The following is a 25,032-nucleotide window of genomic DNA, read 5'->3' on the forward strand; positions in this document are numbered from 1 at the left end:
GCAAGCCATTAATAGCAAATTCTTGTACTCAATCTGGACATAAGTGGGGACAGTCTTATGCAACTGAACCCTTACACCTGTGGAGTCTGATACTAACTCCGGGTAGTTAGAGCTGTAGACACCCAGTTGGTGTCCAGAGTCAGAGAACTGGTTGTTGAAAACAACGTACCAATGTAACACTGAAGTTCAACATCATGTCTCACTGCTTACACATTTCAATATTAGAGAAGAAATGTTAGTGCAAGAGACAAGGAAATCACAATTCTGCATAAAAGAATTTTATTTAATGGCCAGATCCCAATGAATAATGTTAGCCATTGCTTGATTCTGCTCAAATGTGCTATTAGGTATATTCTTAAGAAAGTGTACAAGTGCATCACCAAAAGCTGTCTAATTTGGATTGTGGAGAGTAAAGTAAAAGTTCATAAATCTTTGTTCTTTGATAAAATTTTTAAAATATAAAAATGAAAAAAACAGAAAAGCAGTATTTAATAAACGTCACCTTGGACTATTTACAGTAAGATGCCTTTTTATAACAGAATACTCTGCTTGATTCTTTTCCTCACATTTTACTTAGAGGTATTCCCATGTCTTTATCTGAACCTTATTCATGATTTCTTCCTCTCGTGTCTCATATGAAACAGCCATCTTCTCTTTTCACTCATCTTTGAGTCTCTAATACTTCTTTTTCCTCACTAATAAATGATTAACAGTTCTATTCAACAGACAATTTATTGAGCACCTAATATGTGCCAGGCACTGTGCTAGGAGGTGGGGATACAGATGAAAAGACACCAACCCCCTTCCTCAGGAAGCTCAAGAGTTTGGGTTGAATTTTTTAAATATTTTCACATATTCCACAAAATCCTAGGCCCCTAGAAAGTACATTTGGAGATTTCTGGAAACAGTGCATTCATTGGGAATCTGTCCACTCAGCCTACTGCCTGCCTGTGGAATTTGGAATTCTGCTCTTTGTGAAGCAGAGCCTAAAACACCCACCTACAGTTGGAGTTCCCAACTCTTATCAGCTGGAAACCACATGTCGGGCAGTAATATTTTACTTTGCTTCTACAAATTCCAGATTTGAAAAGCCCTTGATCCAAAAACTACCAGATTTGAGCAATAGCTACATATTAAGAAAGTCCTCCCTGATTTGGAATAACCAGATGTTCTCAAACTCCTGTCTTAGTTCCTAAGTGTCCAGCAGGAGCTCTTGCAGTTACCTCCACAGGCTCAGACTTCTGTGCATTTCTGTATGAAATGTTCCTTTGTTTCAAACATAAATCTGTAGGTGACTTTTTTTTTTTCTTTTTTTCACGTTTGAACCAAAAGCAAGCTCAGTTCTTGCCTTTGGTCTACATCTTCTTTGTCCATGAAGTGAGACCCATGAGAGTTACTTTTAAAAGGTAAACATGAAAGAGAAAACAAAAACTGTACATGACATACCACGGAAGCAAAAACTAAACCACAGCCTCACTGCCCCCATCCAGGGCCATGCCTGGCAGACCGTGTCCCTAGAAGTATTCACAAGTGGTGATCTTTCTCAGGCACAGTCAATCAAGTCCAGATCATCCAGGTGGGCTCTCCTCTTCCAGTCTAGCATGTTCCTTTCCTGAGACCCACACAGCCGACCACTGAACAACGATGAAGAGTGCATTGGTGGAAAGGGATAGCTGTGCCTTTTCCAGGCCACACAGGGCCAGATCTCCACACAGTGTCCATCCAATTTGGTGATGCTCATCCATTCAAGAACTAGAGCCAGATTCACAGCTTCCTCGTGAGCTAGTTCCAAGCCCTTTGGACCTGAAGGCAACTTAGGGAGTTGGCATTATTCTCTTGTTCCATTTGCCTCCCCCTCCCACCCCCGCTGTGGTGGAGAGATGGTGTTGGAAAGAGGATAAGACAAGCAAGGCATACTGAGAGGAGGAGGGGACCAAGGAGTGATCATGCACAAGCTTCTGGCTCTGTCGTGCATATATTTTCAGTATAACAGGGTGAATTTTGACACATAAGGAAGGGCTTGTGCTTTTTCATTAAAGAAATAACTCGCCCTGAAAAGCTCATTTGGCAAATGTGGCCACGAACGTGTGTATGTGTGTGTGTAGGCAATGTGTCAAGAGGTGATGCCTCACGTCCTGTGAGTGTCCTACGGGCCCTTCCCCATTGCCACACCCACCTCACCAGCACAGAGAACCTGATGGGTTACACCTGGTCGGTTTGATATTCAGAAGCTTCTGACAGACTTTCTGAGAAGCTCAGGAAATTCTCCTGGTACTCAGAACACACAATCTCGTAGCGGTAGTGCCGGAACTCCACGGCAAAGGTGCCAAAGTAAGACAGGAAGCACATGACCAGGCCCCACTGGACCCTGGCTGCGTACATGTGGATGTCTTGGGCCATGAGGATGAAGTCTGGGGAGAAGCAGTCAAGGAGGGCACCCTCATCAGCCACACTCACCAGCAATCCCCTCACCAGCAAAACCGTGTGCTTCCCAGAGCTGCTAAAGGCCAATATTTGCATGAGTAATAACATAATTGTTGAACTCTTTGTGCCAGATGTGCTTCTAAAGGTGCTTTCATGAATAATCTCAATTCTCACAGCAACCCTCTTATCATTTGCAGTTTTATAACAGTAAAGAAACTGAGACCACGTGAATAAGTAACTTGGCTCAAGGCACTCAGGCGGACAGCAGTCGGTAGGGCTGGATTCACACAAGCACTCTGACTCCCAGGCCAGGTGTTCAACAACTGCACTCTACACCTGCCTGATGGAGTGTGGGATTAACAAAAGAATTACAACTCCAAGGTAAATTAGTGAATCAAAAACATAAAGCTATCTTTTTAAAAATCACTATGAACAACCAGAGGTTTATAGTTCTATCTGCAGAAATAATTTTGAACATACCAGGTTGCTAACGACCTCCATGTAAGCTGTGTTGGGCTGTGCTATGCTCTAATACTGTTGAGTGACCCCCTTTCCTCTTCTAATTTTCACCATTCTCTTCTAGACAATACTGTATAATCCCTGACGTCATAATATCACATTAAAACTTATGCCCAGGTGAAAACATGCAATTTAAAAACAAATAGATGAAAACCCTATTCCTGACTGTATCTGGTGTGTGTATGTGTGTGAGTGTGTGTACATATAAACAACTGTATATACGGAGAATAGGACCTCCAAAAAGGGTGAAAAGTTCATAGCATGTTTTAATGAAGGGCCAAGAGGCTGAGGACTGACTACATTTATTTAGAAAAATCAGAGATGTCTCTTAGAATGAGTTTTCTCTTTAGAACTTAGGCCTAGAGTTTGGGGAGATTTTCAGAAAGTAAGAATATCGAAACTATTTCAGCCAAGCTTTGTTCTCTTGATGAGGTCTGGATCCCTTCACCCAAGAACCAAGAAGTATTCTAAGTGTTCCAAAATGACATGGATCAGAATCAACTATAAGCTCAAAACAGAATCATTTAAAGTCTGCATAGTCATACTAAAGCAATAGTAACTTAAGTTAATGGAGAATGATTAAATCAAACCTCAAGTGGCCAGTTTTGACTTTTTTGATTTTATGTTTTTTTATCAGGTTGCTGGCAAGCAGCAAGTTTTTTGGTTGGTTGGTTGGTTGTGTATGTACTGGGCATTGAACCCAGGGGCACTTTATCAGTGAGCTACATCCACAGTCTGTTTTATTTTATTAAGTTACTGAGGCTGGCCTTGAACTTGCGATCCTCCTTCTTCAGCCTCACAGAGTCACTGGGATTATAGGCCTATGCCACTGTGCCTGGCAAGAAGCGAGATTTTTGGCTTGGATTTTAAGTTCTTAAGTGTCCTCTGTCTAATGTGACTGCAGAGCTTCCGAAAAACAGTGAAATGATCAAATGGCCGTTAGTGAAGGAAAAGGAAATAAAAAGCTCTAAATGTTCCACTAATTAGAGAATGTCTTTGAAAGCTAAATGTTTTCATTCTCTAGGGAGAAAATGGTGCAGTAACTGAGGGCAAGAACTGAGCCCAAGTTTATATCTTTTTTGGAGGGGCAGGGGTGGAGGCATGTTCCTGGGGAGTGAATCCAGGGCACTTAACCACTGAGCCACATTCCCATCCCTTTTTTGTATTTTATTTAGAGACAGAGTCTCACTGAGTTACTTAGGGCCATGCTAAATTGCTGAGGCTGGTTGAACTCAATTCTCCTGCCTCAGCCTCCTAAGCGGCTGGGATTACACAACCTCACTGGTGTGCAAGTTTAAATCTTGATACACTATATACTACTTGTGGGATCTTGGGAAAATTAGCCTGTGATCCCATTATTACCTTTCAAATAAGGATTAACAGGTACCTTGATACATTAAAATTTCTGAGAATTATGCTGTACACATGGTTAAGTGCCCAGTAAGCACTGGTGATTAAAGATGTATAAGTGTGTGTAATTAACCGTCTAGGAACTTTGACTCCCTTCTCTGGTTTCCTGAGGAGAAGGAGGAACTATTAGAAGGCACACTTGTGGATTTAGCTCCACCCAGGGATGACTGATCTGACTGGTGGGATTGGAACTGGTTGGCTTGTATTGGGCCAGTGCTCCATCCTAACCAGCTATCTCTGGGATTTGTCTGGGGTTCATGGAGTGAGCCATTTTCTGCCTTTCCCTGGTTTCTATGCTTGTTATTGGATGGGTAAGTTGAATTGCAGGGTGTAAGAGATGAGGCCTACAGCATTCTTTCCAAACTTCCTAGAATAAAGGCTCATTTCTTCTTCCCCATCTGTCTCCTTATGTCTGTTCTCAATTGGTTCAAACTCTGAGGGAAGGAAAGGAAATGAAGAGCATCCTAAATCCTCAAATATTTGTTTAGGAAAATTACACATGCAATGACAATCTAGTTCTTGAGTTTGTTTCCCAGAAAGGCTTATTTTCCTGAAAGATATAAACATCCTAGTCCCTTGAAATTCATTTTAGAATTAATAAATTAGATAACAAGGCTTAATTAAATCATAATAAAATTTTTTAAGATGGAGAAAAATTACCATTCTCTTTGGGTTATGTATTGTATGTTTTTCACAAAAGGAAACTTCTGTCATTAGTGAGGGAAGAATGCATGACACCACTCCTACAAATTGAAACAATCTTAAGATGGCAGAACTTGCTCTTAGTTCTCCATCTCTCTTGAGCATGAAAAACCAACCTGAGAGTTTTGGTTTTCACACTTGTTTACTTTTCTGTTTTGTTTGAAGATTCTGAGATGAAGCCAGGAGCAGTGGTACACATCTCTAATCAGAGCAGCTGGTGAGGCTAAGGCAGGCAGATGGTGAGTTCAAAGCCAGCCTCAGCAATTTAGTGAGATCATCTCCAAATAAAATATAAAAAGGGTTGGGGAATGTGGCTTTGTGGTTAAGCACACCTGGGTTCCATCACTGGTACCAAAAAAAAAAAAAAAAACAACATTCTGAGATGACGTGAGAGTTATCCCAACATCCTGGGAATGGCAACTGTCTCACAAACAACTTACCTGTGCTTTAATCTCACTAGTAAAGAACCCTTCACATTCAAAGGATACAAAGGACTACACAGAGAGTGATAGATGCTGACAGAATAACTCTCGGAATTCCAACTTTCCGTCCTTCATTCTTGATGTTGACTTTGAGTGTCAATGCAGCCTGGATCCAGCAGGTCAATGTGCCAAATCCAAAAGTCAAGGAGGTTCCCACATTATGGATTTCTTCATCCTTTGTGAGCTAGGGATGAACAGACCATGGCATGTGGGAGCCCATTTAGAAAAGAAGACAATGCAAGCTGATGAAATATTCGAGGGGAGAAAGATATCTCAATACTGAGATGAGAGATTTTAGGATTTTAGAGTCCTCCATCTCCATTGGGTCTTTGTGTCTAGTCTCAAATGGTTCAAACTCTGCAGAGAGGAAGGGAAATAAACAGTACCCAAAACCTTAAAAACATTCATTCAGGAAAACCACTTAGGAAGTGGTCATCTATTCTTTGAATCGATTTTTTTCAGAAAAGCCTTTTGGGAAAGGAAATGAAAAAACCAGACAAGTTACACACAAAAAAAGGAAATATCAAAGTTCGTACAAGCCTACATTCCCAAGTTTATTCTTCAGGCTAAGAAAATAAGACACAGGATCTGTTCTTTAGATAGGATAACCAATTCTGGTCAAGTCAAGATTGAATTGGCATAGACAACTAATCACTCTTGGGCTGTTCTTTACTTCTATAAAACTGACCTGTCTGTGTGATGGGTCCAACTCCATTCAGGAGAATTCTTTGAGTTTTGTTTTACTGTAGTAATAAGAAAAACTGCCATCTACCAGCTTGATCGTTATTTAGAGACTCATTAAAAGATAAAAGGATTGAAGATTGATAGGCAAGGCTTTTATAGAGTCAGGTTAAATGAAAGTCATCTGGGTTATTTCATTTGGGGGACAGAGATATAAAATCTTCAAATCATCCCACTTATTTAAAAAAAAAGTATATAACACTTAAATCTCTCTTTGTAATTACATGCAATTTAGTCATACATATAGGAAAATAAAATTATTGTTGAAGGGAAAGCTTTTAAACCATGCTGTAAAATATCATTGTGTTGTTTAGTATGGTTGTGAATAGCTTTTGCATCAAATGAATATTACTTCTCCTTTATAATTTTTTTCTATTGTTTTTAGCTATAGGGTTCATTCTCCCATCCAGGCCCATCCCCTTGTTTGGAAGAAACCACTTTTTCCTCATAAGTCAAAAAATATATCTTCAAAATTTGTTTAAAAATAATGATTCCTCAAATTAAATTTCCCTAGGATGTTGGTTTTCTGTGCCATATGCAATCTATTTCATTTCCTTTTTTTGCCATTTTAAATGTAAATTTAAAAATAGATAATAGTTATGTGGTTCAAACTTTTAAAATTTACAAAAAAAAAAATGGTATAGATTGAAAAGTCTCTTAGCCAGTATACATCATCCACCTGGTTTCTCCACAGGGAACTACTTTGTTGTTTGTTCCTTGTTTATTTCCTATAGATATTCCTGCAAGTGTTCTTTATATCTACTGTCATTCATTCATAATTTTGATTATTTGTGGTTCATCAAGACTGTCCCATCTCTGTGCTTCTAGGACTTTACTATAGATCCAAATGGGCACTTAACTCATCAAAACCATGGTCAAGAGAACTGATCATCACTGAGCATGTTACAACCTACCTGCACCTGCAGCACAGGCAGGCAAGTGAGGGAAAGGCCCCCACGAAGATTCTAGTAAAAATGCTCTGTGCCCTAACAATTTGGGTCTTTTTAAAAAAAAATTTTAAAAAGATGTATTTTGTTTTGGTTGTAGTTGGACACAACACCTTTGTTTTTATTTATTTATTTATTTATTTTTATGTGGTGCTGAGGTTCAAACCCAGGGCCTCGCACACACTAGGCGAGTGCTCTACTGCTGAGCCACAACCCCAAGCCCACAATTTGGATCTTAACAGGATAAAATCTCAAATACTCTCTTGATAATTCATTACCCTAACAAATATGTTCTAAAAATGCAGCTTTCTGGTTGTCTAACTTGATATGTGATGGGATTTAGAATAGTTTTAGGAATTTGTGGAACTGCCTGTCAAACAACTCATCAAGTGAAAAAATACTTATTTAGTTCCCAAGAGGAAGTCTTGGGGAATATGTGATCCTGGCTTAATGAATTAGCAGGAGTGAGAGTTAAGACAGGACATGCTCTTAGAAAATCCACTACCAAATTTTCAGTAAGAACATTTCCTGAATGCTCATTAGATTGCTGAGGGTCTTGAATACCTACACCATTTGTATTTCAAATCTAAGAAACAGGAGGAGTGTCAGGATCACTGTTTGCTCACAAGGAGAAAATCTGAAGCAATAGTATGTATGGCATAGGTTGGAGGATGGTATGGAGGGAATGGAGGCAGGAAGATCAGTCAACTACTGCAATAAATTAAGTCATTTAGGACAAGAAGTGGGTGATGGTATTGGCAAGGGAAATTATTCTTGCAGATTGTGATCTTAAGCTTCTAAATTTCTAGGAAGAAATTAGGATTAGTATATCTTTATACAAGTTATAGGTGTTCTAGAGAAATTCTGAGCTTTCAAACTGGATTCCATAGGGGCTTACTAACTTGAAATGTAAGCATTCATCAAATAGAATATGTGGTGTTTAATTATAAAAAGGCAATGATCCTAAGTTTTCTAGAAAGACACATTAGGATGCAATTTGCTATTTTTAATAAAAAGTGTGACCCACTTCCAAAATCTTTGTCTAAAACTATTAATAGCTACTTCTTACAATAGCCTTGCTGTAATTCATATGCAGAATTTTCATATGTCTCACATGTGTGACAAGAACTGGCTCAGAGGGCTGGCTGCTGGAGAGCCTGTGACAGTGAGAACCACTGTTCCTAATTGTTTTTAAGGTTGATGAAGAATTAATATGGAACACATCGTGACTAGCTGCAATAATCATACAAGTGAAGGCCTTAATGATATGAGAGGGAGGTGAAAAAGGCCAAATGAAGTACCTGAAAATTACCAAGTAAGGTCATTCCAAAGGAAGCCAGACACAGCGCCACCAATCCACTAATATTCAGCCATGGGTTTAAAACCTTTGGTTTCAGTTGTATGAAGCGCAGAACAGCTACCACAAGGGCTAGGAATAAAGCAAAATCTTAAAATTAAAAAAAAAAATGTAAATCATTCACCTACTATGAGGCAGAGTTCTCCACCCACAACGTGCACAACTCAACTTTGCATCATACTCCATCTTAAGTCTCTGAAAGGACAGGCAGTTTTACAAAGACACTTTCCATGTAGTGCTTGTGATTATTTCGATGTGTGGCAACACCACCTGGGGGAAGCCAAGAGGACTTGAAGCAGCAGTGCTGTCTATTATGGGGGTGATGCAAGGATGACAGAACTTTTAGTAGTGTTGTTCCAGAGTTTGCAAAAACAAGGTCAGCCAAGGGCAGACTGGCCTCAGAGAGCATTGCAGAGGTGTGGCACAGAAAAAATGAGATGGGGACAAAGACCTGGAATTCATTAATATCAGCCATCCTTTAGCTTACAACAGTGTTAGAAAACATGAGGCAGGAAGGTGGGGGGAGAGGTCAAGGTTACCACATCTGGGCAAACCTGTGTTCCCTGGGCCAGAAATCATCCCTGGGGATAGGAAGGAAAGTGTACAAATCCCTTCATTATTGGTTTGTTTCACTTCCCTTTGATGCTCCCAGTAGGTGCTCATTGTCAAAGGACCAAGACAATTCAAATTAGAGCAGTTAAAGTAATCACGTTCATGAAATCTGCATCCTAACACCAAAGATGGTGGGGACAGAGGTTGGTATGTACTCAAAATCAGACCTGGTACATCAAGAAGACTCAATTCTTTCAAGGGATATTAATCACCCCATCTCATTTGTTCCATGCCACACCTCTATAATGCTCTTTTAAAAGGCCACTCTATCTTTTGAAGTAACTTGGTATCTAAGAACTTGAAGAGAAAATGAGGGAAGTTACTTGTATTTCAAATCTGACTTCTAATAGTAACCTTGGGGACAGTTACCACTCAAGCCACTAGTCTAATAATCACCTTTTATTAGAGACTTAGTACAGGGATATTTTCATATAGATACAAAAAGCTGGAAGAGAATGGTTTACAAATGATGAAATGAATATAAATTGCATCTTTTAATTAATATAAATTTTATGTACATATAAGGAAATGCAGTTTCTATTGCTTAAGACAATTAATTTTGACATTAAGGTTTAGCAGGGAAGACAGAAATTCAAGAATTACCCTATTTATATTAGCAATTATGTTGGTAATTATTCACTAAAGGTTTTGCCTTGATTACAGGCCCTTATCCATAATCATTAGTTTAAAAAAAATCTTCCATACATTTGCATTTTCCAAGGATGCTAAATTTCATAGTGTCAGGCTATGAACTCAAAGAGTTGGCTTTTGGCTCCAAGTACCTCTGATCACAGAGTGGAATAATACTGGATCTTAACTGGATTTTGGAACCAAAATACAGATAAACCATGATTTGTGAAATATCAACTTATTCAGCCTTGATATAGTTTTAGTACATGTTTCACCTAATGCCCACTATGGATCAGAAAATTAATCAATTCTATTTCAGTGAACAACAGTTGCTCAAACAATTGGTTTGAGATACCTAGTTAGGAGTTACTTCAGAAGTCTATTAATAATAACTATAGTTAGAAGGTGAAAGCTACTTCTATCCTAGAAGGTGAAAAGTAAACATTGTTATTAATTTTTAGGATGAGAATAGGAGAAGGAAGTGGGGGCAGGAGTAATTCCACATACAGCATTCTGACATAACTTGGTCAGCTGATAAAGAAGTCATTAGATTAGGACTAGAGAGTTCAATGCAGGGCACCATGGGATTTACTTGCTAATTAATTCTGCATGGCTGTAAGGGAGTAATGACAAAATACCAAGGTGGCACATTTAATTTCTTTTAAAAATGATTAGTGAAACATATTACTTTGGGAACTCCCTGCTGGCCATTTAATTAATTGTAGAATAAGACCGTGCTGGAACCTTAGCCTAGGTGAAACCCAATCCCTCATATAGCTCATGTAGTTTAGTCCCTATGCCCAGGGGAAGGGATCTGATGGTCAATCTCTGAGCTAACTATTTCTTGCCAGTAAACACAGGACTTGTATTATGTCTTGGTCCCAGTAATGCTAAGCTTCCTATTTGTAACATGGGTGATAAGACACTTTTTCATGAGCAAGTGATGAAATTACATAGGAACCAGAAAGCTATGTGGAGCCAATAATTCAACCCAGCACTCTTTGTTCCAAACACCATACTTTGCCCTTTTCTCCTGTTAATTCCATTATTAATCAGCTCAGATGAGGCACAATTTCCTTTTAAAACAGATTCTACTTGAATTTTTAGAATGGCAAACTAAATGAAGAGACTGACCCTATAAATAGTCGTATTAACTTTTGGTTTAAATGAAGTCAGATTCAAACTATGAAGTCCATTGTCAACAAAGTGGTAGTTTATACCTTATTGAAAAAGACAGTTGGGGCAAGAGGACAATTTCAAAGGCATCGTTATATATGCTGACCAACTTGTACCATGTTCACCTGATGAACATGACATGCTGTTCAGTTTCATTAAAAAAAAAAAAATTTTGAGGCAAGAGGACCACAAGTCCTGGGCAACTTAGCAACATCCTATCTCAAAATAAAAGCTTTTAAAAAGGGGCTAAGGATGTAGTTCAGTGGTAGAGTACTGGTCTAACATGTTCAAGCCCAAGAATCACAGTGGGAAGAAAATTAGGTTTTACTAGATGGTTTTTAAAAGATATTAAAAATCTACTCCTTTCCTGTTTTGAGTATGTAGAATCTTTGCTATACATGTGCCCACTATTTAATTTTCCTGTCTATTTTAAGAGTATAAATAGAAAAATTGTATATTTTAAAAAATTTTTTTAATTTTGAGACCGACTAGGTTTTTAAAATTCAAAACTCTGAGTAACATCTCTTCATTACAGCTCTAAACTGGTGCCTGGCCAATTCTTTTTTGTTTTGTTTAGTTTTACTGTTTATATGCATCCATAATTCCTATTTATGACTGCGGTAGAACACGACAGTCAATATGTTTTGGCCGAAGGAGGGAGAGAGGCTGCTATTAGGTGACTGAAATCATTCAGCTATTAGCTTCATCCTCAGCAACCTCCCCGGGGGCAGGAAATAATAGTCCTCTCAAGAAATTTATCTTAGGTCTTTTTTCCCCCTAGTGGAAAGGAAAATGTGGATTCAGGACAAAGAGCATAACGAATTCTGTAAAGAAAATAATTGAGCATTCAATCTTTGATTAGCCTGTCAAAAAGATAAAAGATCTTTGCTAACTAATTTTAATAAATGCTACACTTACTCATTTTTAGATTATAAATTATAATCTATAGGGCTGCTGAGAAGCAGTCACTTATAGGCAGTGCAGGCTATTTCTTAAAGGTAGTTATGTTATCTAAAGTAATAGTCTGATGTCTAGCAGGGACAGACCTGGGGAGATGAAAGTATCCACAGTGGAACAAGAATCTTTACTAAATGGATTCTTTTTCACTTCCAGAGTTTATAAATAAATAATTGTTGGTTTGCTCCCACTGAACACTAATCTTAATCAGTTTTGTGTCTACCAGATGGTCCTTCAAATGCTGAAAGATAATAAAGACTAAACACTGGATGTTGCAATACCTCCAAGCAAGAGCTGGTAAAAGCTTAATTGCGTCTTGGTGGAGTAGAAAGAACTGAAGAATAAGATGATGACAAATGTCATCTGGAAGAGGGGAACTTGCTTGCATTGCTTTGTTTTTGGAAATGCTTTTATAATTAGTTAATCATATGTTTTATAACTGGTGAATCTCATGAGCTGTGCAAACTGGTTTATACAACAAAGACTACTGGGAAATATCAATTTGTTTAAAAAAGAAAAGAAAATAATATGTAGCCTCCCACATGTTTGTTGGTTTCGTTAAACCATAAAGGAGGACAGCTTGTGACAGCTTTTGTATAAAAGCAGGTTTCTACATTTCATGGTTAAATGAGGTAGTGTTTATAAAGCACTTAGCTTTGAGCTTGGAATAAAAATGATGGCAATTAATTATTGTTATTGTGCCCTGTGGGGTGATCAGATGAGTCAGTGCCAACCTGCAGGCCTACATACTGTGATGGCAAAGAGTGTGTGAAAGGCCCCGACTCTGTGATTCACAGTTCACTCCTGGGGCTTTGCGATCTGTTAAATGCAAACATTCCTTAGCGGGCACTGGGCACAGTGGTGCACACCTGTAATCCCAGCAGTTTGGGAGTCTGAAGCAGAAGGATTGTGAGTTCAAAGCCAGACTCAGTAACTTAGTAAGGCCTTGAGAAACAGTGAAACCCTGTCTCAAAGTGTGAAAAAGGGGCTGGGGATGTGACTCAGTGGTTAAGCACCCCTGGGTTCAAACCCTGGTACAAAAAAAAAAAAAAAGTGTATTCCTTAGCAGGCATTTGTGCCCCAGTATGAATAAGTTCACTGGATCTTTTCAGAAGAAAGTGTCAAGAGTAGAATAAAAAAGGAGTATAGGGTTCCTGATAATTCTGAGGCTGAAGGCAGTATCCAAGCAAATCGATTGTGACCAGCCCTGGTCCCACAGCTGCTGTGAGTGTCAGCCTTCTCAATACCTGTGAGAATCTGGGCCACGAAAACCCTGACTGGCATGGGCAGGAAGATAAGAGCTGCTTCTCAGCATCAGGATAGTTGACCTTCTCTTCATGGTCATGTAGTAGCCCATGCCTTCCAGACATTTCCTGCTTAGGTGAATGGGACATACTTTGAGGAAGCTTGGGTAGGGAAAGTCTCTGACAAAATTATACTTAATTCCAGGGAGAAATCTTGTTAACTTCAGAGAAGTCCCCCAGTATGCTTCTCTAGGGATGTTCTCCAAGTTTCTTTCGTTTTGAGCTGTCTGAACAAACTGATTCTGCTTGTGTTGCATGTTGAACTAAGAAGGTCCCATGATTTCCTAAATTCTAGAGATATAACCTTTCTTAGCAAACATTAAAAAAGAAAACATTAAGAGTGAGTAGATTTTTTTTTTTTTTCTGGTGAGGAGGAGAGGATTTACACAGAGATGAAGTAACTGGTCATGTCGTTCAGAGACGGGTACCACAAAGGCTGAAAACTCCCTTGGTAATGATATTTTTATCTCTTATTTGGAGTGAAAGCCTCTCCATCTAAAAGAACCTTTTCTAGAAAAACACTGTGGAAAGATTGAGCTGACATTAGTCTTCTCCCAACAATGTGACAACAGTGACAGATAGCTGACCCTTTGAAGGATATTTGGAAAGCCTGGCCTTGAGGAGATGGTGTACAAGTTGGACTTGAGCAAGGAGAGAACACGCATAGTTACCACTATCTCTGGAAGACTAACAGGCTCATGCAACACCTGCGGAACTAGGGGACGGGATATTAAGGGAAGGTCTTGGGCCCTGAAGAAAGTAGAGGAAATCAGGGTCAGGCAGGAGCACTAAAGGTTGCTTTTTGTCTTAAGCCTCTTTCCTCATTTGCCAGCTTAAAATGTATGTGGGCACAGAGGAAGGCAAGAGCCTAATGTCAGTGCTGCTCTTTAGGCTTAAGACAGGGTCTATAAACAATATTTATCACAGAACCCAAGCATCTTTTTATATTTGCCAGTGAAGGAATGAATAAGTCATTCTTTTTAAAGCAAATGTATTGCACCACATCACATTCTGAGGCAGGATTTCATGGCACATGAAAGATATTATTTCATGCAGCAAAAGAAATAAAGTTCAGAGTATGCTGAAATGATAAAGACAAACAAAAGGAGAGAAATGCAAGGCAAGCAGGAGGAAGTAAAAGGATTTATGAGGTGGGGAGAAAAAGGCTCCTAAAACAAATAGCTGGCTTGGTATATTGACATGATATGATACTAAATTATCAGCGAGGCCCACCATTGTTTTGATATAGTTTGGGGCAATGTTAAAAAAATAATAGACTGAAGTGCATCACGAATTCTTCATGCTCCTCTTACCTAGGAAGGCTGCCATGTTCATCACTTGACTAAACACACAGCTCGCAGGAGGATCATCCCCTGCAATACTTGAAAAAGATGAAATGTTTTATAATTACTCAAAATCTCTAATCCTCCCAACTTTTCCTAACATCCAACAGATCAGGTGAGAATTATAGAGTTACCTTATATAAGGTGCATGCTTCACACCAGATTTCCTGGGTAACAAACAACAGAGAGAGGCTTAGGTTAAAGCGTGGTCACTGCTGCAGTTCAGCTCTGCCACTGGCAAAGGCTTCGCTAAAAGGCTGAACAACAAACTCCCCCAGAGATAAGCTTTACCTTTCAGCTGAATTTAATGGTAATATTTTTTCGTCTTCCACAGCTATAAAGTACCTATCAGGAAAGAAAGATAAGTTGATAAAACAAAGCAATTTTTAGAAAAATAAACAAAAAATTCCAAGAATCATTTGTTTCCCAGTTAAATAGACTAAACTATTCTAAATCATACTCATTCTTTTCTGAGAAAATCCTTTTTAATAACATTTAATTCTTTGAAGTTCCAATGTTATTTTTAATATTTTCTTAATTTTCAAAACACCCCCAAGGGCTGGGCTTGTAGATTGGTGGTGAAGCGCTTGCCTTGTACGTGTGAGGGCACTGAGTTTGATCTTCAGCACCACATAAAAATAAAATAAAGGTATTGTGTCCATCTACAACTAAAAATAACATAATACTAAAAACATTTAAAAACACCCTCAAAATTTATGGCAATGATTTTAATCTGCAGCTTTTTTTTTTTTTTTTTTTTTTTTTAGGACTAGCGATAGAATCCAGGGCCTTCCATAGAATAGGCAAGTGCTATACCACTGAGCTACATCCCCAGCTCCCAAGGATTATAGTTTAGAAACTAGAAAACAAAGAAACCTTCCAACTTTGAGTAAATTGAAATTACATTTCTTAGAAATAAATATCCACCACTCTTTTTTTAATGTTATTTTTTAGTTGTAGGTGGACATAATATCTTTATTTCATTTTTATGTGGTGCTGAGGATTGAACCCAGAGCCTCACCTCACGTGTGCTAGGCAAGCACTCTACCACTGAGCTACAACCCCAGCCCCTATCCACCACTCTTAATGAATTTAAACTAAAATTTCTTAAAGTGATTTATTACTTGAAATAAGCAATTTTTGTGGTAAGCCAGGACTTCCAATGTAATGATATTCATCTTATAAACATATCAGACCTTGTCACAAATACTTGAACTATGAACAGGACTGTGAATGGAATCCAGATCATGTTAGTATCAAATTAGAAAATCTTGCAAATAATGAATTTACATGACCACTTTATAAAATGTTCATTAAAGGAACAGATGAACACAAAATCAGCATTCTTTATTACCTGCTTTGCATATTTATTACTTAATCTTATTTTAAGTAATAAAAGATGAGAAAATAAATGGGGACCTTAGTAAGATTAAATTACTAAGCATATTATCTTAACAGATTTATAAATACATCCATATAGATATGTCACATATTCTCAAAACTTTGTTTTTAGCTCACTGCATCTGAATCTTTAAGTCATCAAAAGCATACTCACACTATCCACAATCCAGCTGAAGTAAACAAAGTAAATACAAGAGGTAGAAACATCCATACACTGCATTTCTTCCCATCCATGCCTGTACCACTGAAATAAAATGAACAGGTGTTAATAATTAAGGCAAAAATTTACCTAACTCTTTCAAGATGGAAAGGAATTCAGTAGGGGGAATCTTGTGAGCAGTTAACATAGACACAGAGTCTTAGCTGTGATCTGATGCCAAATTTCTGATGAAAACTTTTGAGTACATTTAAGAATGGATAAAGGGGTTAGGACTTTTAGAAGAGCTAAGTACCAAAGGCAAATTCCAACCTACCTTTAGTGCTATTAACCTTTACAGGTTTATGGACCTAAGTGCATAAGTATGCTCCCAGGCAGACAGGTGTTATAAACAAATAGTTACTAAATAAATCAGCATCACAGGGGAAAAGAGCAAAAGCTTTGCAAATCTGAACTTTTCTTGTGACTTTACTGAGCAGCTATCACAGTAGACACAAAGATAAATGCTCTAGAAAATAATGCATTAGATTAGCTCAATGAAAAAACTGGGGAAAATACAGATGCTGGGCATTTGGGGATATAACATTTTCACAGCAAAAATACATAAATTAAAAACTCCCCTCGTCAGGCTCAATGGTGCACACCTGCAGTTCCAGCTACTCAGGAGGCAGAGGCAGGCGGATTTCCTGAGCCAAGAAGTTTGAGACCAGCTTTGGCAACACAGTGAGACCCCCATCTCAAACTAATAATTTTAAAATTCCCCGATAAAAGTAAAAACTAGAGGCTTTAGAAGTATCTAGGAAATACTGCTCTTCTGCCAGGGATGTGGGAATGGGCTGATCGTGGGCTGGCCAGCGCTGATCCTGCTTCGCTGGCAACACCTGTATAACAACATCACCTGCAAGGTAACAGAACTGGGAGTATCCAAAGCTGAAAGAAGTGGATGGTGTGCTTGGCTGAGCAGCAGCCTGGGAGAACGCAGACTCTACAGCAGAGCCATGTCCCAATGCGAACATCCTCGAGCTTACTGCATGCAGCTCCAGACCCGCTCTGCAGAGGATCCCATGACCACCTTCTACAGGCGCTGCAGAGCTCCCTTCGGACACCACTGGAGGGACTAGGGCTGGCCCACCTGCGCAGTGGACACCCAGCAGGATATGAATTGTGTGTTCTGAGACTCTTTGCTGGTGAAGTGGGAGGTCCGCCCCTTGGGATGGGAGACCAGGGTGTCAGGAAATGGTGCCTGCCTGCCAGTCTGGGAGTTGCTGTGTGGTGGTGGGGAGACCCACAGGGAAGTGTGCTTGGTTCAAAGTCCTGCACCTTCTGCTTTTACCTTCACTAGGCAGATGACATTTCCTCATACCAATGAACAGTCTACTGTTTGCACAACTTAGTACATTAAATATCCCTAAATACTTAACTGTTAATTATAAACCTGTAACCAAAACTTGTTCTGGATGTCACATTAAAATGAAGTCTAATAAAAAAAAAAAAGGTCTAGGAAAAATTATTGGTACCAAACAGAAGTAGCTAATTATCACTTTGTGATATATTTTTGCCTAAAACCATCAGACAAAATCTATTAGACATATTGGATTCCAGCATAATCCTTAAGGAAAAAAAAAACAACACTTCTAAGAAAATAATGTACCCTAGTGACCTCCACTGGTGACTTGACAAACATAATGATAATGTGATTAAATGACATTTCCAGTATTAGATTCCCCTCGGTATTCATTATTTTGAATTTTACCACAAGTTTGAACCTGCACTGCCAAATTTCTGAGTAACCTTCATGACATCTGCTTTCATGTGCTGAGACTATGGACCTTCCAAATGTAGACATCAGATAGAAGAACATCATGCCCCGTTGAGGCTGGGAAACCAATCCCTCTGCAAAGAAGTCTGAGTTCCTAGTACAGTCCTCCCACATAAGGTGGATCTTTCTGACTAGGAGACAGACACCTGAATCTAATAACAAGCCTTTAACATTTATGCCTTAGTCTCAAACATATATCTGGGCAGAAATGTTAAACAAATGGTAGAATCTAGGAGTTGGAAGGCATTTGAGGCACTTTCAATCAATCCAATTCATCCAATTCACAATTATTGATACCCTACTTGTGCTAAGCACTCTGCCAGACTGTGGAAATACTGAGTTGAGGTCTAATGAATACGATGACTTATTTATTTATTTATTACCAGTCTATGCGATATATAGAGTAGTCTCTCCTTATGTGAGGGGGATACATTTCAAGACCCCCAGTGGATGCCTGAAACCATGAATAGCACTCAACCCTATCTAATATTTTTCTAAAACATATATTTTCACTTTAAGAAAGCAGTTTATGTCTTTTATCTTGTACATCTGTGTTTAGTTTTTCATCACTGTGACCAAAATACTCAACAAGAACAACTTGTAGGAGAAAAGGTTTATTTTGGTTCCTAGTTTCAGAGGTTCAGCCCATGGTGAGCCAACTTCACTGCTCTGAGCCCAAGGTGAGGCAAGTTGAGGGGGCGGTGGAGAAGTATCGCTTATTTCTTTGTGGCCAAGAAACAGAACAAGAGGAAGGCATCAGAGATCACAGGGAAGATGAACCCTTCCAGAGCAAGCCCCCAGTGACACCTCCTCCAGTCGTGGCCCCAGTTACCATTACCTGCCTACATTATCACCCAGTTATTCCATTCAAACTAACATGAACTGATTAGGTTACAGCTCTCACAATGCAGTCACTTCACTTCCAAAAATTCCTGCATGAACACAGAAGATTTTGGGAGACACTCCTATCCAAGCCATAACAGGATCTAAATTGCCAGCATCACTATCCTTGAACTTTGGGCTATTAATAAGTAAAATAAGCATTACTTGAACACAAGCACTGAGATGCCATGATAGTTAATCTGATAACTGAGATAGCTACTATGTGACTAATGAGCAGAGAGCACATACAGAGTGGATACACTGGACAAGGGATGATTCAAGTCCTGGGCAGAATGGAGTGGGACAGCATAAGATTTCATCACATTAGTCAGAATGGCACACAATTAAAAATGTACGAAATGTTCATTTCTGGATTTTCTATTTAATATCTTCAGACCATGGTTCATATGGATAACTGGAACCATAAAAAGTAAAGTTGCAGTAAGGGAAGATACTATAGATGCTTGGTCCATGACTTTCCAATCTATGAAGAACAGTGACTGTTTTAAGCATAAACAATATGGCCAGGCAGGATCTATTCATATTTATGTCCAAAAAGTTATAGATTAATAACAAAGCTATCAATTATGCTAACAAAAATAATTCCATCCAAAGGAGTACATAAAATGGCAATGGTAATTGAGTAGATAAAACAATTATTCTAGATTTGCCACTGAAACAGGGTGCTCTGGCAAGTTGAGATAGTTACACTACAAGACTTAGAAGCTCTAGTTTCCAACCCCAGCTTTGCCAAAAACTGACCCCTTATGGCCTAGATTAGTTACATCATTTTCCTATCTCACTACACCAACATTAATGAATTTGAAGAAAGGGAGAGAGAAGTCAAAAACTGAGTTCTTCCAGGGTGGTAGTACCTTGGAGGTTAACCCAAGTCCAGTATTGTATATCTTTGCAGTAAGAGAATGCCCTAATATAATCAGAATTATCAGCCACAGAGAAAAATGGTAAACATTTTTACATTAGATTGGTGACAAAATCAGAATGCCAATATATGAAGGTAGAATGAATGAGAAACATAAGTGTCAAATACTCAGATTGTCTTCCCTTTTAGGAAGATCTATGTGGAAAATCAAAATTTGAAAGCAGGGAGGCTAGATGAAGAGAGTTAATGAGACAACTCTAAAACCATGCCAGCAAGCTACAATAATTCTCTGCACTGATTTCCTTCAAAGAGAAGCAGTCTGGTGGGACAGAAATGGTATGGTAAGGCAAAAGACCCCAACCCAATTCTGCCATTCACTAGCAATGTCATTCCATCTCGTAAGCCTTAGTCTAACTGTAGAGATAACTCTGTTTTGTGGAATTGTGCTAAGGGTTAATGATGCTGAGATTAAACACCTCCCACATAATCCGTGTTCAGTAAGTGCTGTAATTCTAACTGCAGAGCAAATCCACACTTGCCTTAGGACAAAGTTCCTACTCTACAGGACGGGCCTCAGGACAACTTGACACTTTCTTATTCTCTGGGATCCCTCTTTTCTAGCTTATCTAGAGAGGTGCAGACACCCTTCCTGATGGTAATAATCCTTTTCCCCCTCAAATGACTTCCCCTCAAATTAAAATCTTGAGGTCTTAATAGTGAAGGTTTACCTTCCTGAGACTCTACTGCTTTGCTGTTTTTCAGTACGCATGTTTTTCAGTGCTCATTTGTTTTGTTTGGCAATTACCTAAAATGGTCAATGGCTAAAAGTACACTGTTTTTCTTTTATCAGTTTAACTCTCAAGGGGTAACCTATGTCCAAATTCCGGGAAACTCACAGTTTCCCTGGCTTAATAATATGAAATATGCCTTTTCTTAACTTTGCGAGATGCCTTGGGAGGTGAAAAGGGTAAGCCTATGAATGGCTGTGTTATCAGTTTGCAATGGAACTACTTTGGTTTTCTTTAGGATTTTTAAAATGCTGGCTATGCTTTTTTTTTGTTTAAATAATTGCAAATTCACATGCAGTTGTAAGAAATAATATAGACAGATCGTGTATATCCTTCATTCTGTCTCCCCAGGGTAACATCCTGCAAAAACACAGTATTATATCATCAACTAAGAAACTGGCTTGATACAACCCTTCAACTTAAATCAGATTTCACCAATTTTATGCACACTCTTTACACGCCTGTGTGTGCACGCACATGCAAAGCCCCCTTCTTACCTTCTCTATCTTCCTACCCACTTTGCTCTGCAAAAGACCCTATGAAGTGTGAAGACCTCCAGAGACCAGAAGACCCCAGTGAAAAACTCTTATAGAAACAGTTTATGGTTCTGTCAACCTATCAATGCCCCATATGACAGATCTTGATGTTTCCATTTCTTTTTCCCTCTCAGGTAGGGCTGTGTTGATCAAAGATGAAGACTGTGTCATATCTACTTCTCTTTCCTAGTCCCAAAGATTCTATTTGTTCTGCTTTAGTCTATATTCAGCTTTTAATGTGATCGAAGAACTCAGAGTAGATAAACAACATTCATGAGCTCTCTGTTCTTAGTGCTGGAGGTTTGTGGAGGGGCCAGGAGTTAAACCCCACTGACTCCGAGCCGCTCTGGCTTGGCAAGTTCAGAGAATGCACTTGACGGGAAGTACCTCTGAAAAGAATAAATGAATTGATCTGTGAACAGTGAGGCTCTGCCTCACTGTTGTCTTGAGAATTAAAGTTGTAACTGAGAGATGGTTCTCTTCCTTCCATGCTTCCAGATACCATTAAAATAAACTGCCCCATTGCTTCCAGTCACACTGAAAGTGGTACCCAAACTTTGATTACATTTCCTAGCAAGGATAAATTCCACTCTTCCAGAGCTAAATAACCAAGGTAGCTACCAGCTAGAAGAGAACACTTTTCCTTGCCTCTTTCAGGAAAGACAGGGAGAAAGAAGGAATTTACACACTCCTAAGAGTTTTACCTTTGCATCCTGAATTGTACTTCTTTTTTTTTATTCTGTGTAATATTTACTCTTGATAATAATCTTCTAATAATTTTTCATAGTTAAAAAAAAAACAAGGATAAGTGTTCCTATGTCCTATATGGCCAATTATATCTGGAACAATGTTACCTAATGAGTTTCTGACAAAAACAGGAGAAGAGCCCAAATTGCATAAACTTTCTTGAAAGTTCTGGCACTAAGATTTTGGTTTGGCAGAATGTCTTCCAAATAGTATCATTTCTCCAAATGACTCGCAAAGCTGTTATCCAGATGGTCAGATCTTCTTAGAGAGCCAATGCTGCCAACTTTGTACATTCTACCATGTGTTCGTTTCTTCCAATAAATGTCATTCTCTAAGTTTGAGTGATCTTCACTCTCTTTTACTCAATCTGTGGTATGAGTAGGGATGCTCGGTGGGGACTCCTCCACACTCTGAGATGGTGAAAACCTTCATCCTCTATCTGTTCTAACTTCTATCTGTTTGTGACCTGGCATCCTTGAAGTTCTCATTTTTCCCACAGAGAAAAAAATGAACCATGGCAAAAGATTGTGGTGACTCCCACATTTTTATTACTCTGCAAGTCTTCTATCTGCCAACAGCCAGGAGAATATTTACAGTCTCCTGGAGGCAAAAAAGAGGTTTTCTATGTTCACATGACCTTGTTACCTAGGACCCCAAATACTTTCTGAAAAAGGGTCTTTATAAAATGAAAAGAACTATGATTATTAATGCTTTTATCATCAAATTCCAAACATAGTTCTTACAATCATATGAGATTTATCATTGACAAAAATGTCGTTATATAAACTATGAAGCTCCAAAGCCAAAACTACAGCATGCTGTTACCAATGCTGATCCTCCAAGACGAATTTTCTAATTTCTCAAGTGTTGATAAAATATCTCCAATCTACAAATAGAAAAGTAAAGCACACTCGATCATCTTTGTACCTTTTTAAACTTTTGTCAATGAGAAAAAGCTTCTAATAATAATTGTGATGTGTCACAAAGTTAATACTTTCTGGGGCTGGAAAGAATCTACTTGTTATAATTGAAGATTTGTACTACCTGGGACAGTAGAGAGAGGAGAGGCAGCTTTAGTTGTAAGACCCTGGAGCCAGATGACCAGGGCTTGGAATCCCAGCCCTGTCACTCACTAATGGCAGTTGTATGGCCTTGGTTAAGTCCACTCTGTGTCTCAGTTTCTTTCTTTCTTTTTTTTTTTTTTTTTTTTTTTTTTTTTTTTTGGCGAGGGTGGCGGTACCTGGGATTGAATCCAGGGGCACTCAACTACTGAGCCACATCCGTAGACCTTTTTGTATTTTATTTAGAGACAGGATCTTGTTGAGTTGCTTAGTTGCTAAGTTGCTGAGGCTGGCTTTGAACTCTCAATCCTCCTGCCTCAGCCTCCCAAGCCACTGGGATTATGGGTGTGTGCCATGGTGCCCAACTGTGTCTCAATTTCTTGATCAGTAAAGAGTGAATAGTAATGGTACCTACCTCATGGGGTTTTTATGAAAATTGAAAATATAATGAAAACACTCAGAATAGTGCCTAGCCTACAGATGGCCTTTCAATAAATGTTAACTATACTCACACACCATATAACGACATTTTTGTCAATGATAAATCTCATATGATTGTGGTCCCCTAAGGTTACATTGCCTAGTGACATTGTAGCCATCTTAGTTTGTGTAAGTACACTCCCCCGTGTCCCATAGGAGGAAATCACCTAATGACAGTCTTCTCAGAAGTATCCCCATTACACGGCACATGACTGTATTCTCCACTGAAAATGCTATTTGGTGTCGTCAGTTGTCTTTTTTTGTTTCGTAATTTATCAGGAAATAAGCTCCCTGGCACAGTAATTTTTCATTGTGTTCTCAGGGCCAGCTGGAATGGAGCAGAAAAGATTAACAAGCCACCCACTAATGACCAGGACTGTCACAGTATCTATGAACCAAGAGCCTTCTGGGAATCTTCGCCATGTGTGTCATGGGAAAATGTAAAGGCCTTATATTATGTTGTAATTCACTTGCAATTATAAGTGGTAATGACAAGGACTATCTGTTTTGTTTTGTTTTTCCCTAAAATGTTTACAGACTCTTGGATAGCAATAACAAGTGGAAATATGCACTACAACCAAGAAATAAGTCATACTCCTTCTGCTAACAGTTATAATTTTGTTTTCACTATATCCTAAGTTTTGGAAGGCCCAATAATCAGGTGCCCTTATATATCATCAGATATAAAACTATTCAATATGTAAGGTCGACCAATGCTCTATCCACACCCCAGCAACATTTCTCATGAGCCCTGGCAAAAAAATATATATATATATTAGTAAAGGATTTCTGTAAAATATTACCACTCCCAAAGAATACAATTTCTAATTAGAACCAATGGTGATTGGTTTTTTTTTTCCCAATCTCTTTTGATTTCTAAAAGCAATTACCTTCAGTTAATTGACAGATGACGACAGGGATCCTTTGATATTAGTGGCCCAGCAGATTCTTTTTCTTAGAATAGATGGAACAGAATGTCCCAACATCATTCACAGAATAATTCCAGAAGGAACTCCCTTCTAGTATTTAATTTAATATGATATTAAAATTTCTATGCTAAGATAAAAATACTGCTCATATATGATATCTAAAGTTGCCAACCAAAACAGTCATTTGTCTTTCTCCTAGCTACCAGAAATCTAATTTTCTTGAGGTCATCAATGTGCTCAGCCCAAGGATGCAGGTCATGATTGATTAAGGCAGGCATGGTTGTCTCATTTTTCTTTGACAGGTACCATTCCAGAGAACCTTGCAACTGGCCAATGAGATGTGAAGGAAAGTCCACTGACTTGAGCAAAACTTTGAAGGGTTTGGATCCCTGATAATGGGAAGCCTCTCCCACCTATCATCCTCCTTTCCTACTTGGGTTGATGTAGTAGAAACAAGTATTTAGTGCTATGGTAGCCATGATATATCCATGAGACAATAAGCATGAAGACCCAAAGCCAACATACAGAGGATGGCAGAGCAGACGGTGGAAAGAATGAGTCCCTCACAACATGATTAAGACACTTCACCAATTCCCAGTGTTGCTATCCTCCAAACTTCTTATAATGTAAATCAATTAAAAGTCTTTATTGCTTTATTACTATAAGCTAGTATAGCAGTAAAATCCACTCTTCCTTCTTCCATTATAAATTGCCAAATGGCCACTCAACTGTATTAGCAGCCTCC

At 38.7% G+C, this 25,032-nt stretch overlaps 1 protein-coding gene and 1 pseudogene across 3 annotated transcripts in view; one reads left to right on the plus strand and one right to left on the minus strand.

Annotated features, from left to right (window-relative positions):
* Window positions 1-262: 262 nt before the first annotated feature.
* Window positions 263-25,032, minus strand: part of Tmem150c (transmembrane protein 150C) — a 65,469-nt gene continuing 40,699 nt past the window's right edge. For both annotated transcript variants that reach the window (XM_078021473.1, XM_078021472.1), the window contains exons 2-8: window positions 16,160-16,249; window positions 14,896-14,949; window positions 14,739-14,771; window positions 14,575-14,642; window positions 8,527-8,654; window positions 5,544-5,721; window positions 263-2,411 (exon numbers count right to left, since the gene is read on the minus strand). In XM_078021473.1, coding sequence (XP_077877599.1) covers window positions 2,203-2,411; window positions 5,544-5,721; window positions 8,527-8,654; window positions 14,575-14,642; window positions 14,739-14,771; window positions 14,896-14,949; window positions 16,160-16,239 — 750 coding nt within the window. In that variant the 5' untranslated portion in view covers window positions 16,240-16,249 and the 3' untranslated portion in view covers window positions 263-2,202. The remainder of the gene's footprint in view (window positions 2,412-5,543; window positions 5,722-8,526; window positions 8,655-14,574; window positions 14,643-14,738; window positions 14,772-14,895; window positions 14,950-16,159; window positions 16,250-25,032) is intronic.
* LOC101976111 (DNA-directed RNA polymerase III subunit RPC10 pseudogene) lies at window positions 16,309-23,856 on the plus strand (annotated as a pseudogene). The gene is made up of 3 exons (XR_013425534.1): window positions 16,309-16,323; window positions 16,963-20,082; window positions 23,681-23,856. The product of XR_013425534.1 is annotated as a DNA-directed RNA polymerase III subunit RPC10 pseudogene (transcript).

This window comes from Ictidomys tridecemlineatus, chromosome 9, assembly GCF_052094955.1.
Source record: "Ictidomys tridecemlineatus isolate mIctTri1 chromosome 9, mIctTri1.hap1, whole genome shotgun sequence".
Taxonomy (NCBI): domain Eukaryota; kingdom Metazoa; phylum Chordata; class Mammalia; order Rodentia; family Sciuridae; genus Ictidomys; species Ictidomys tridecemlineatus.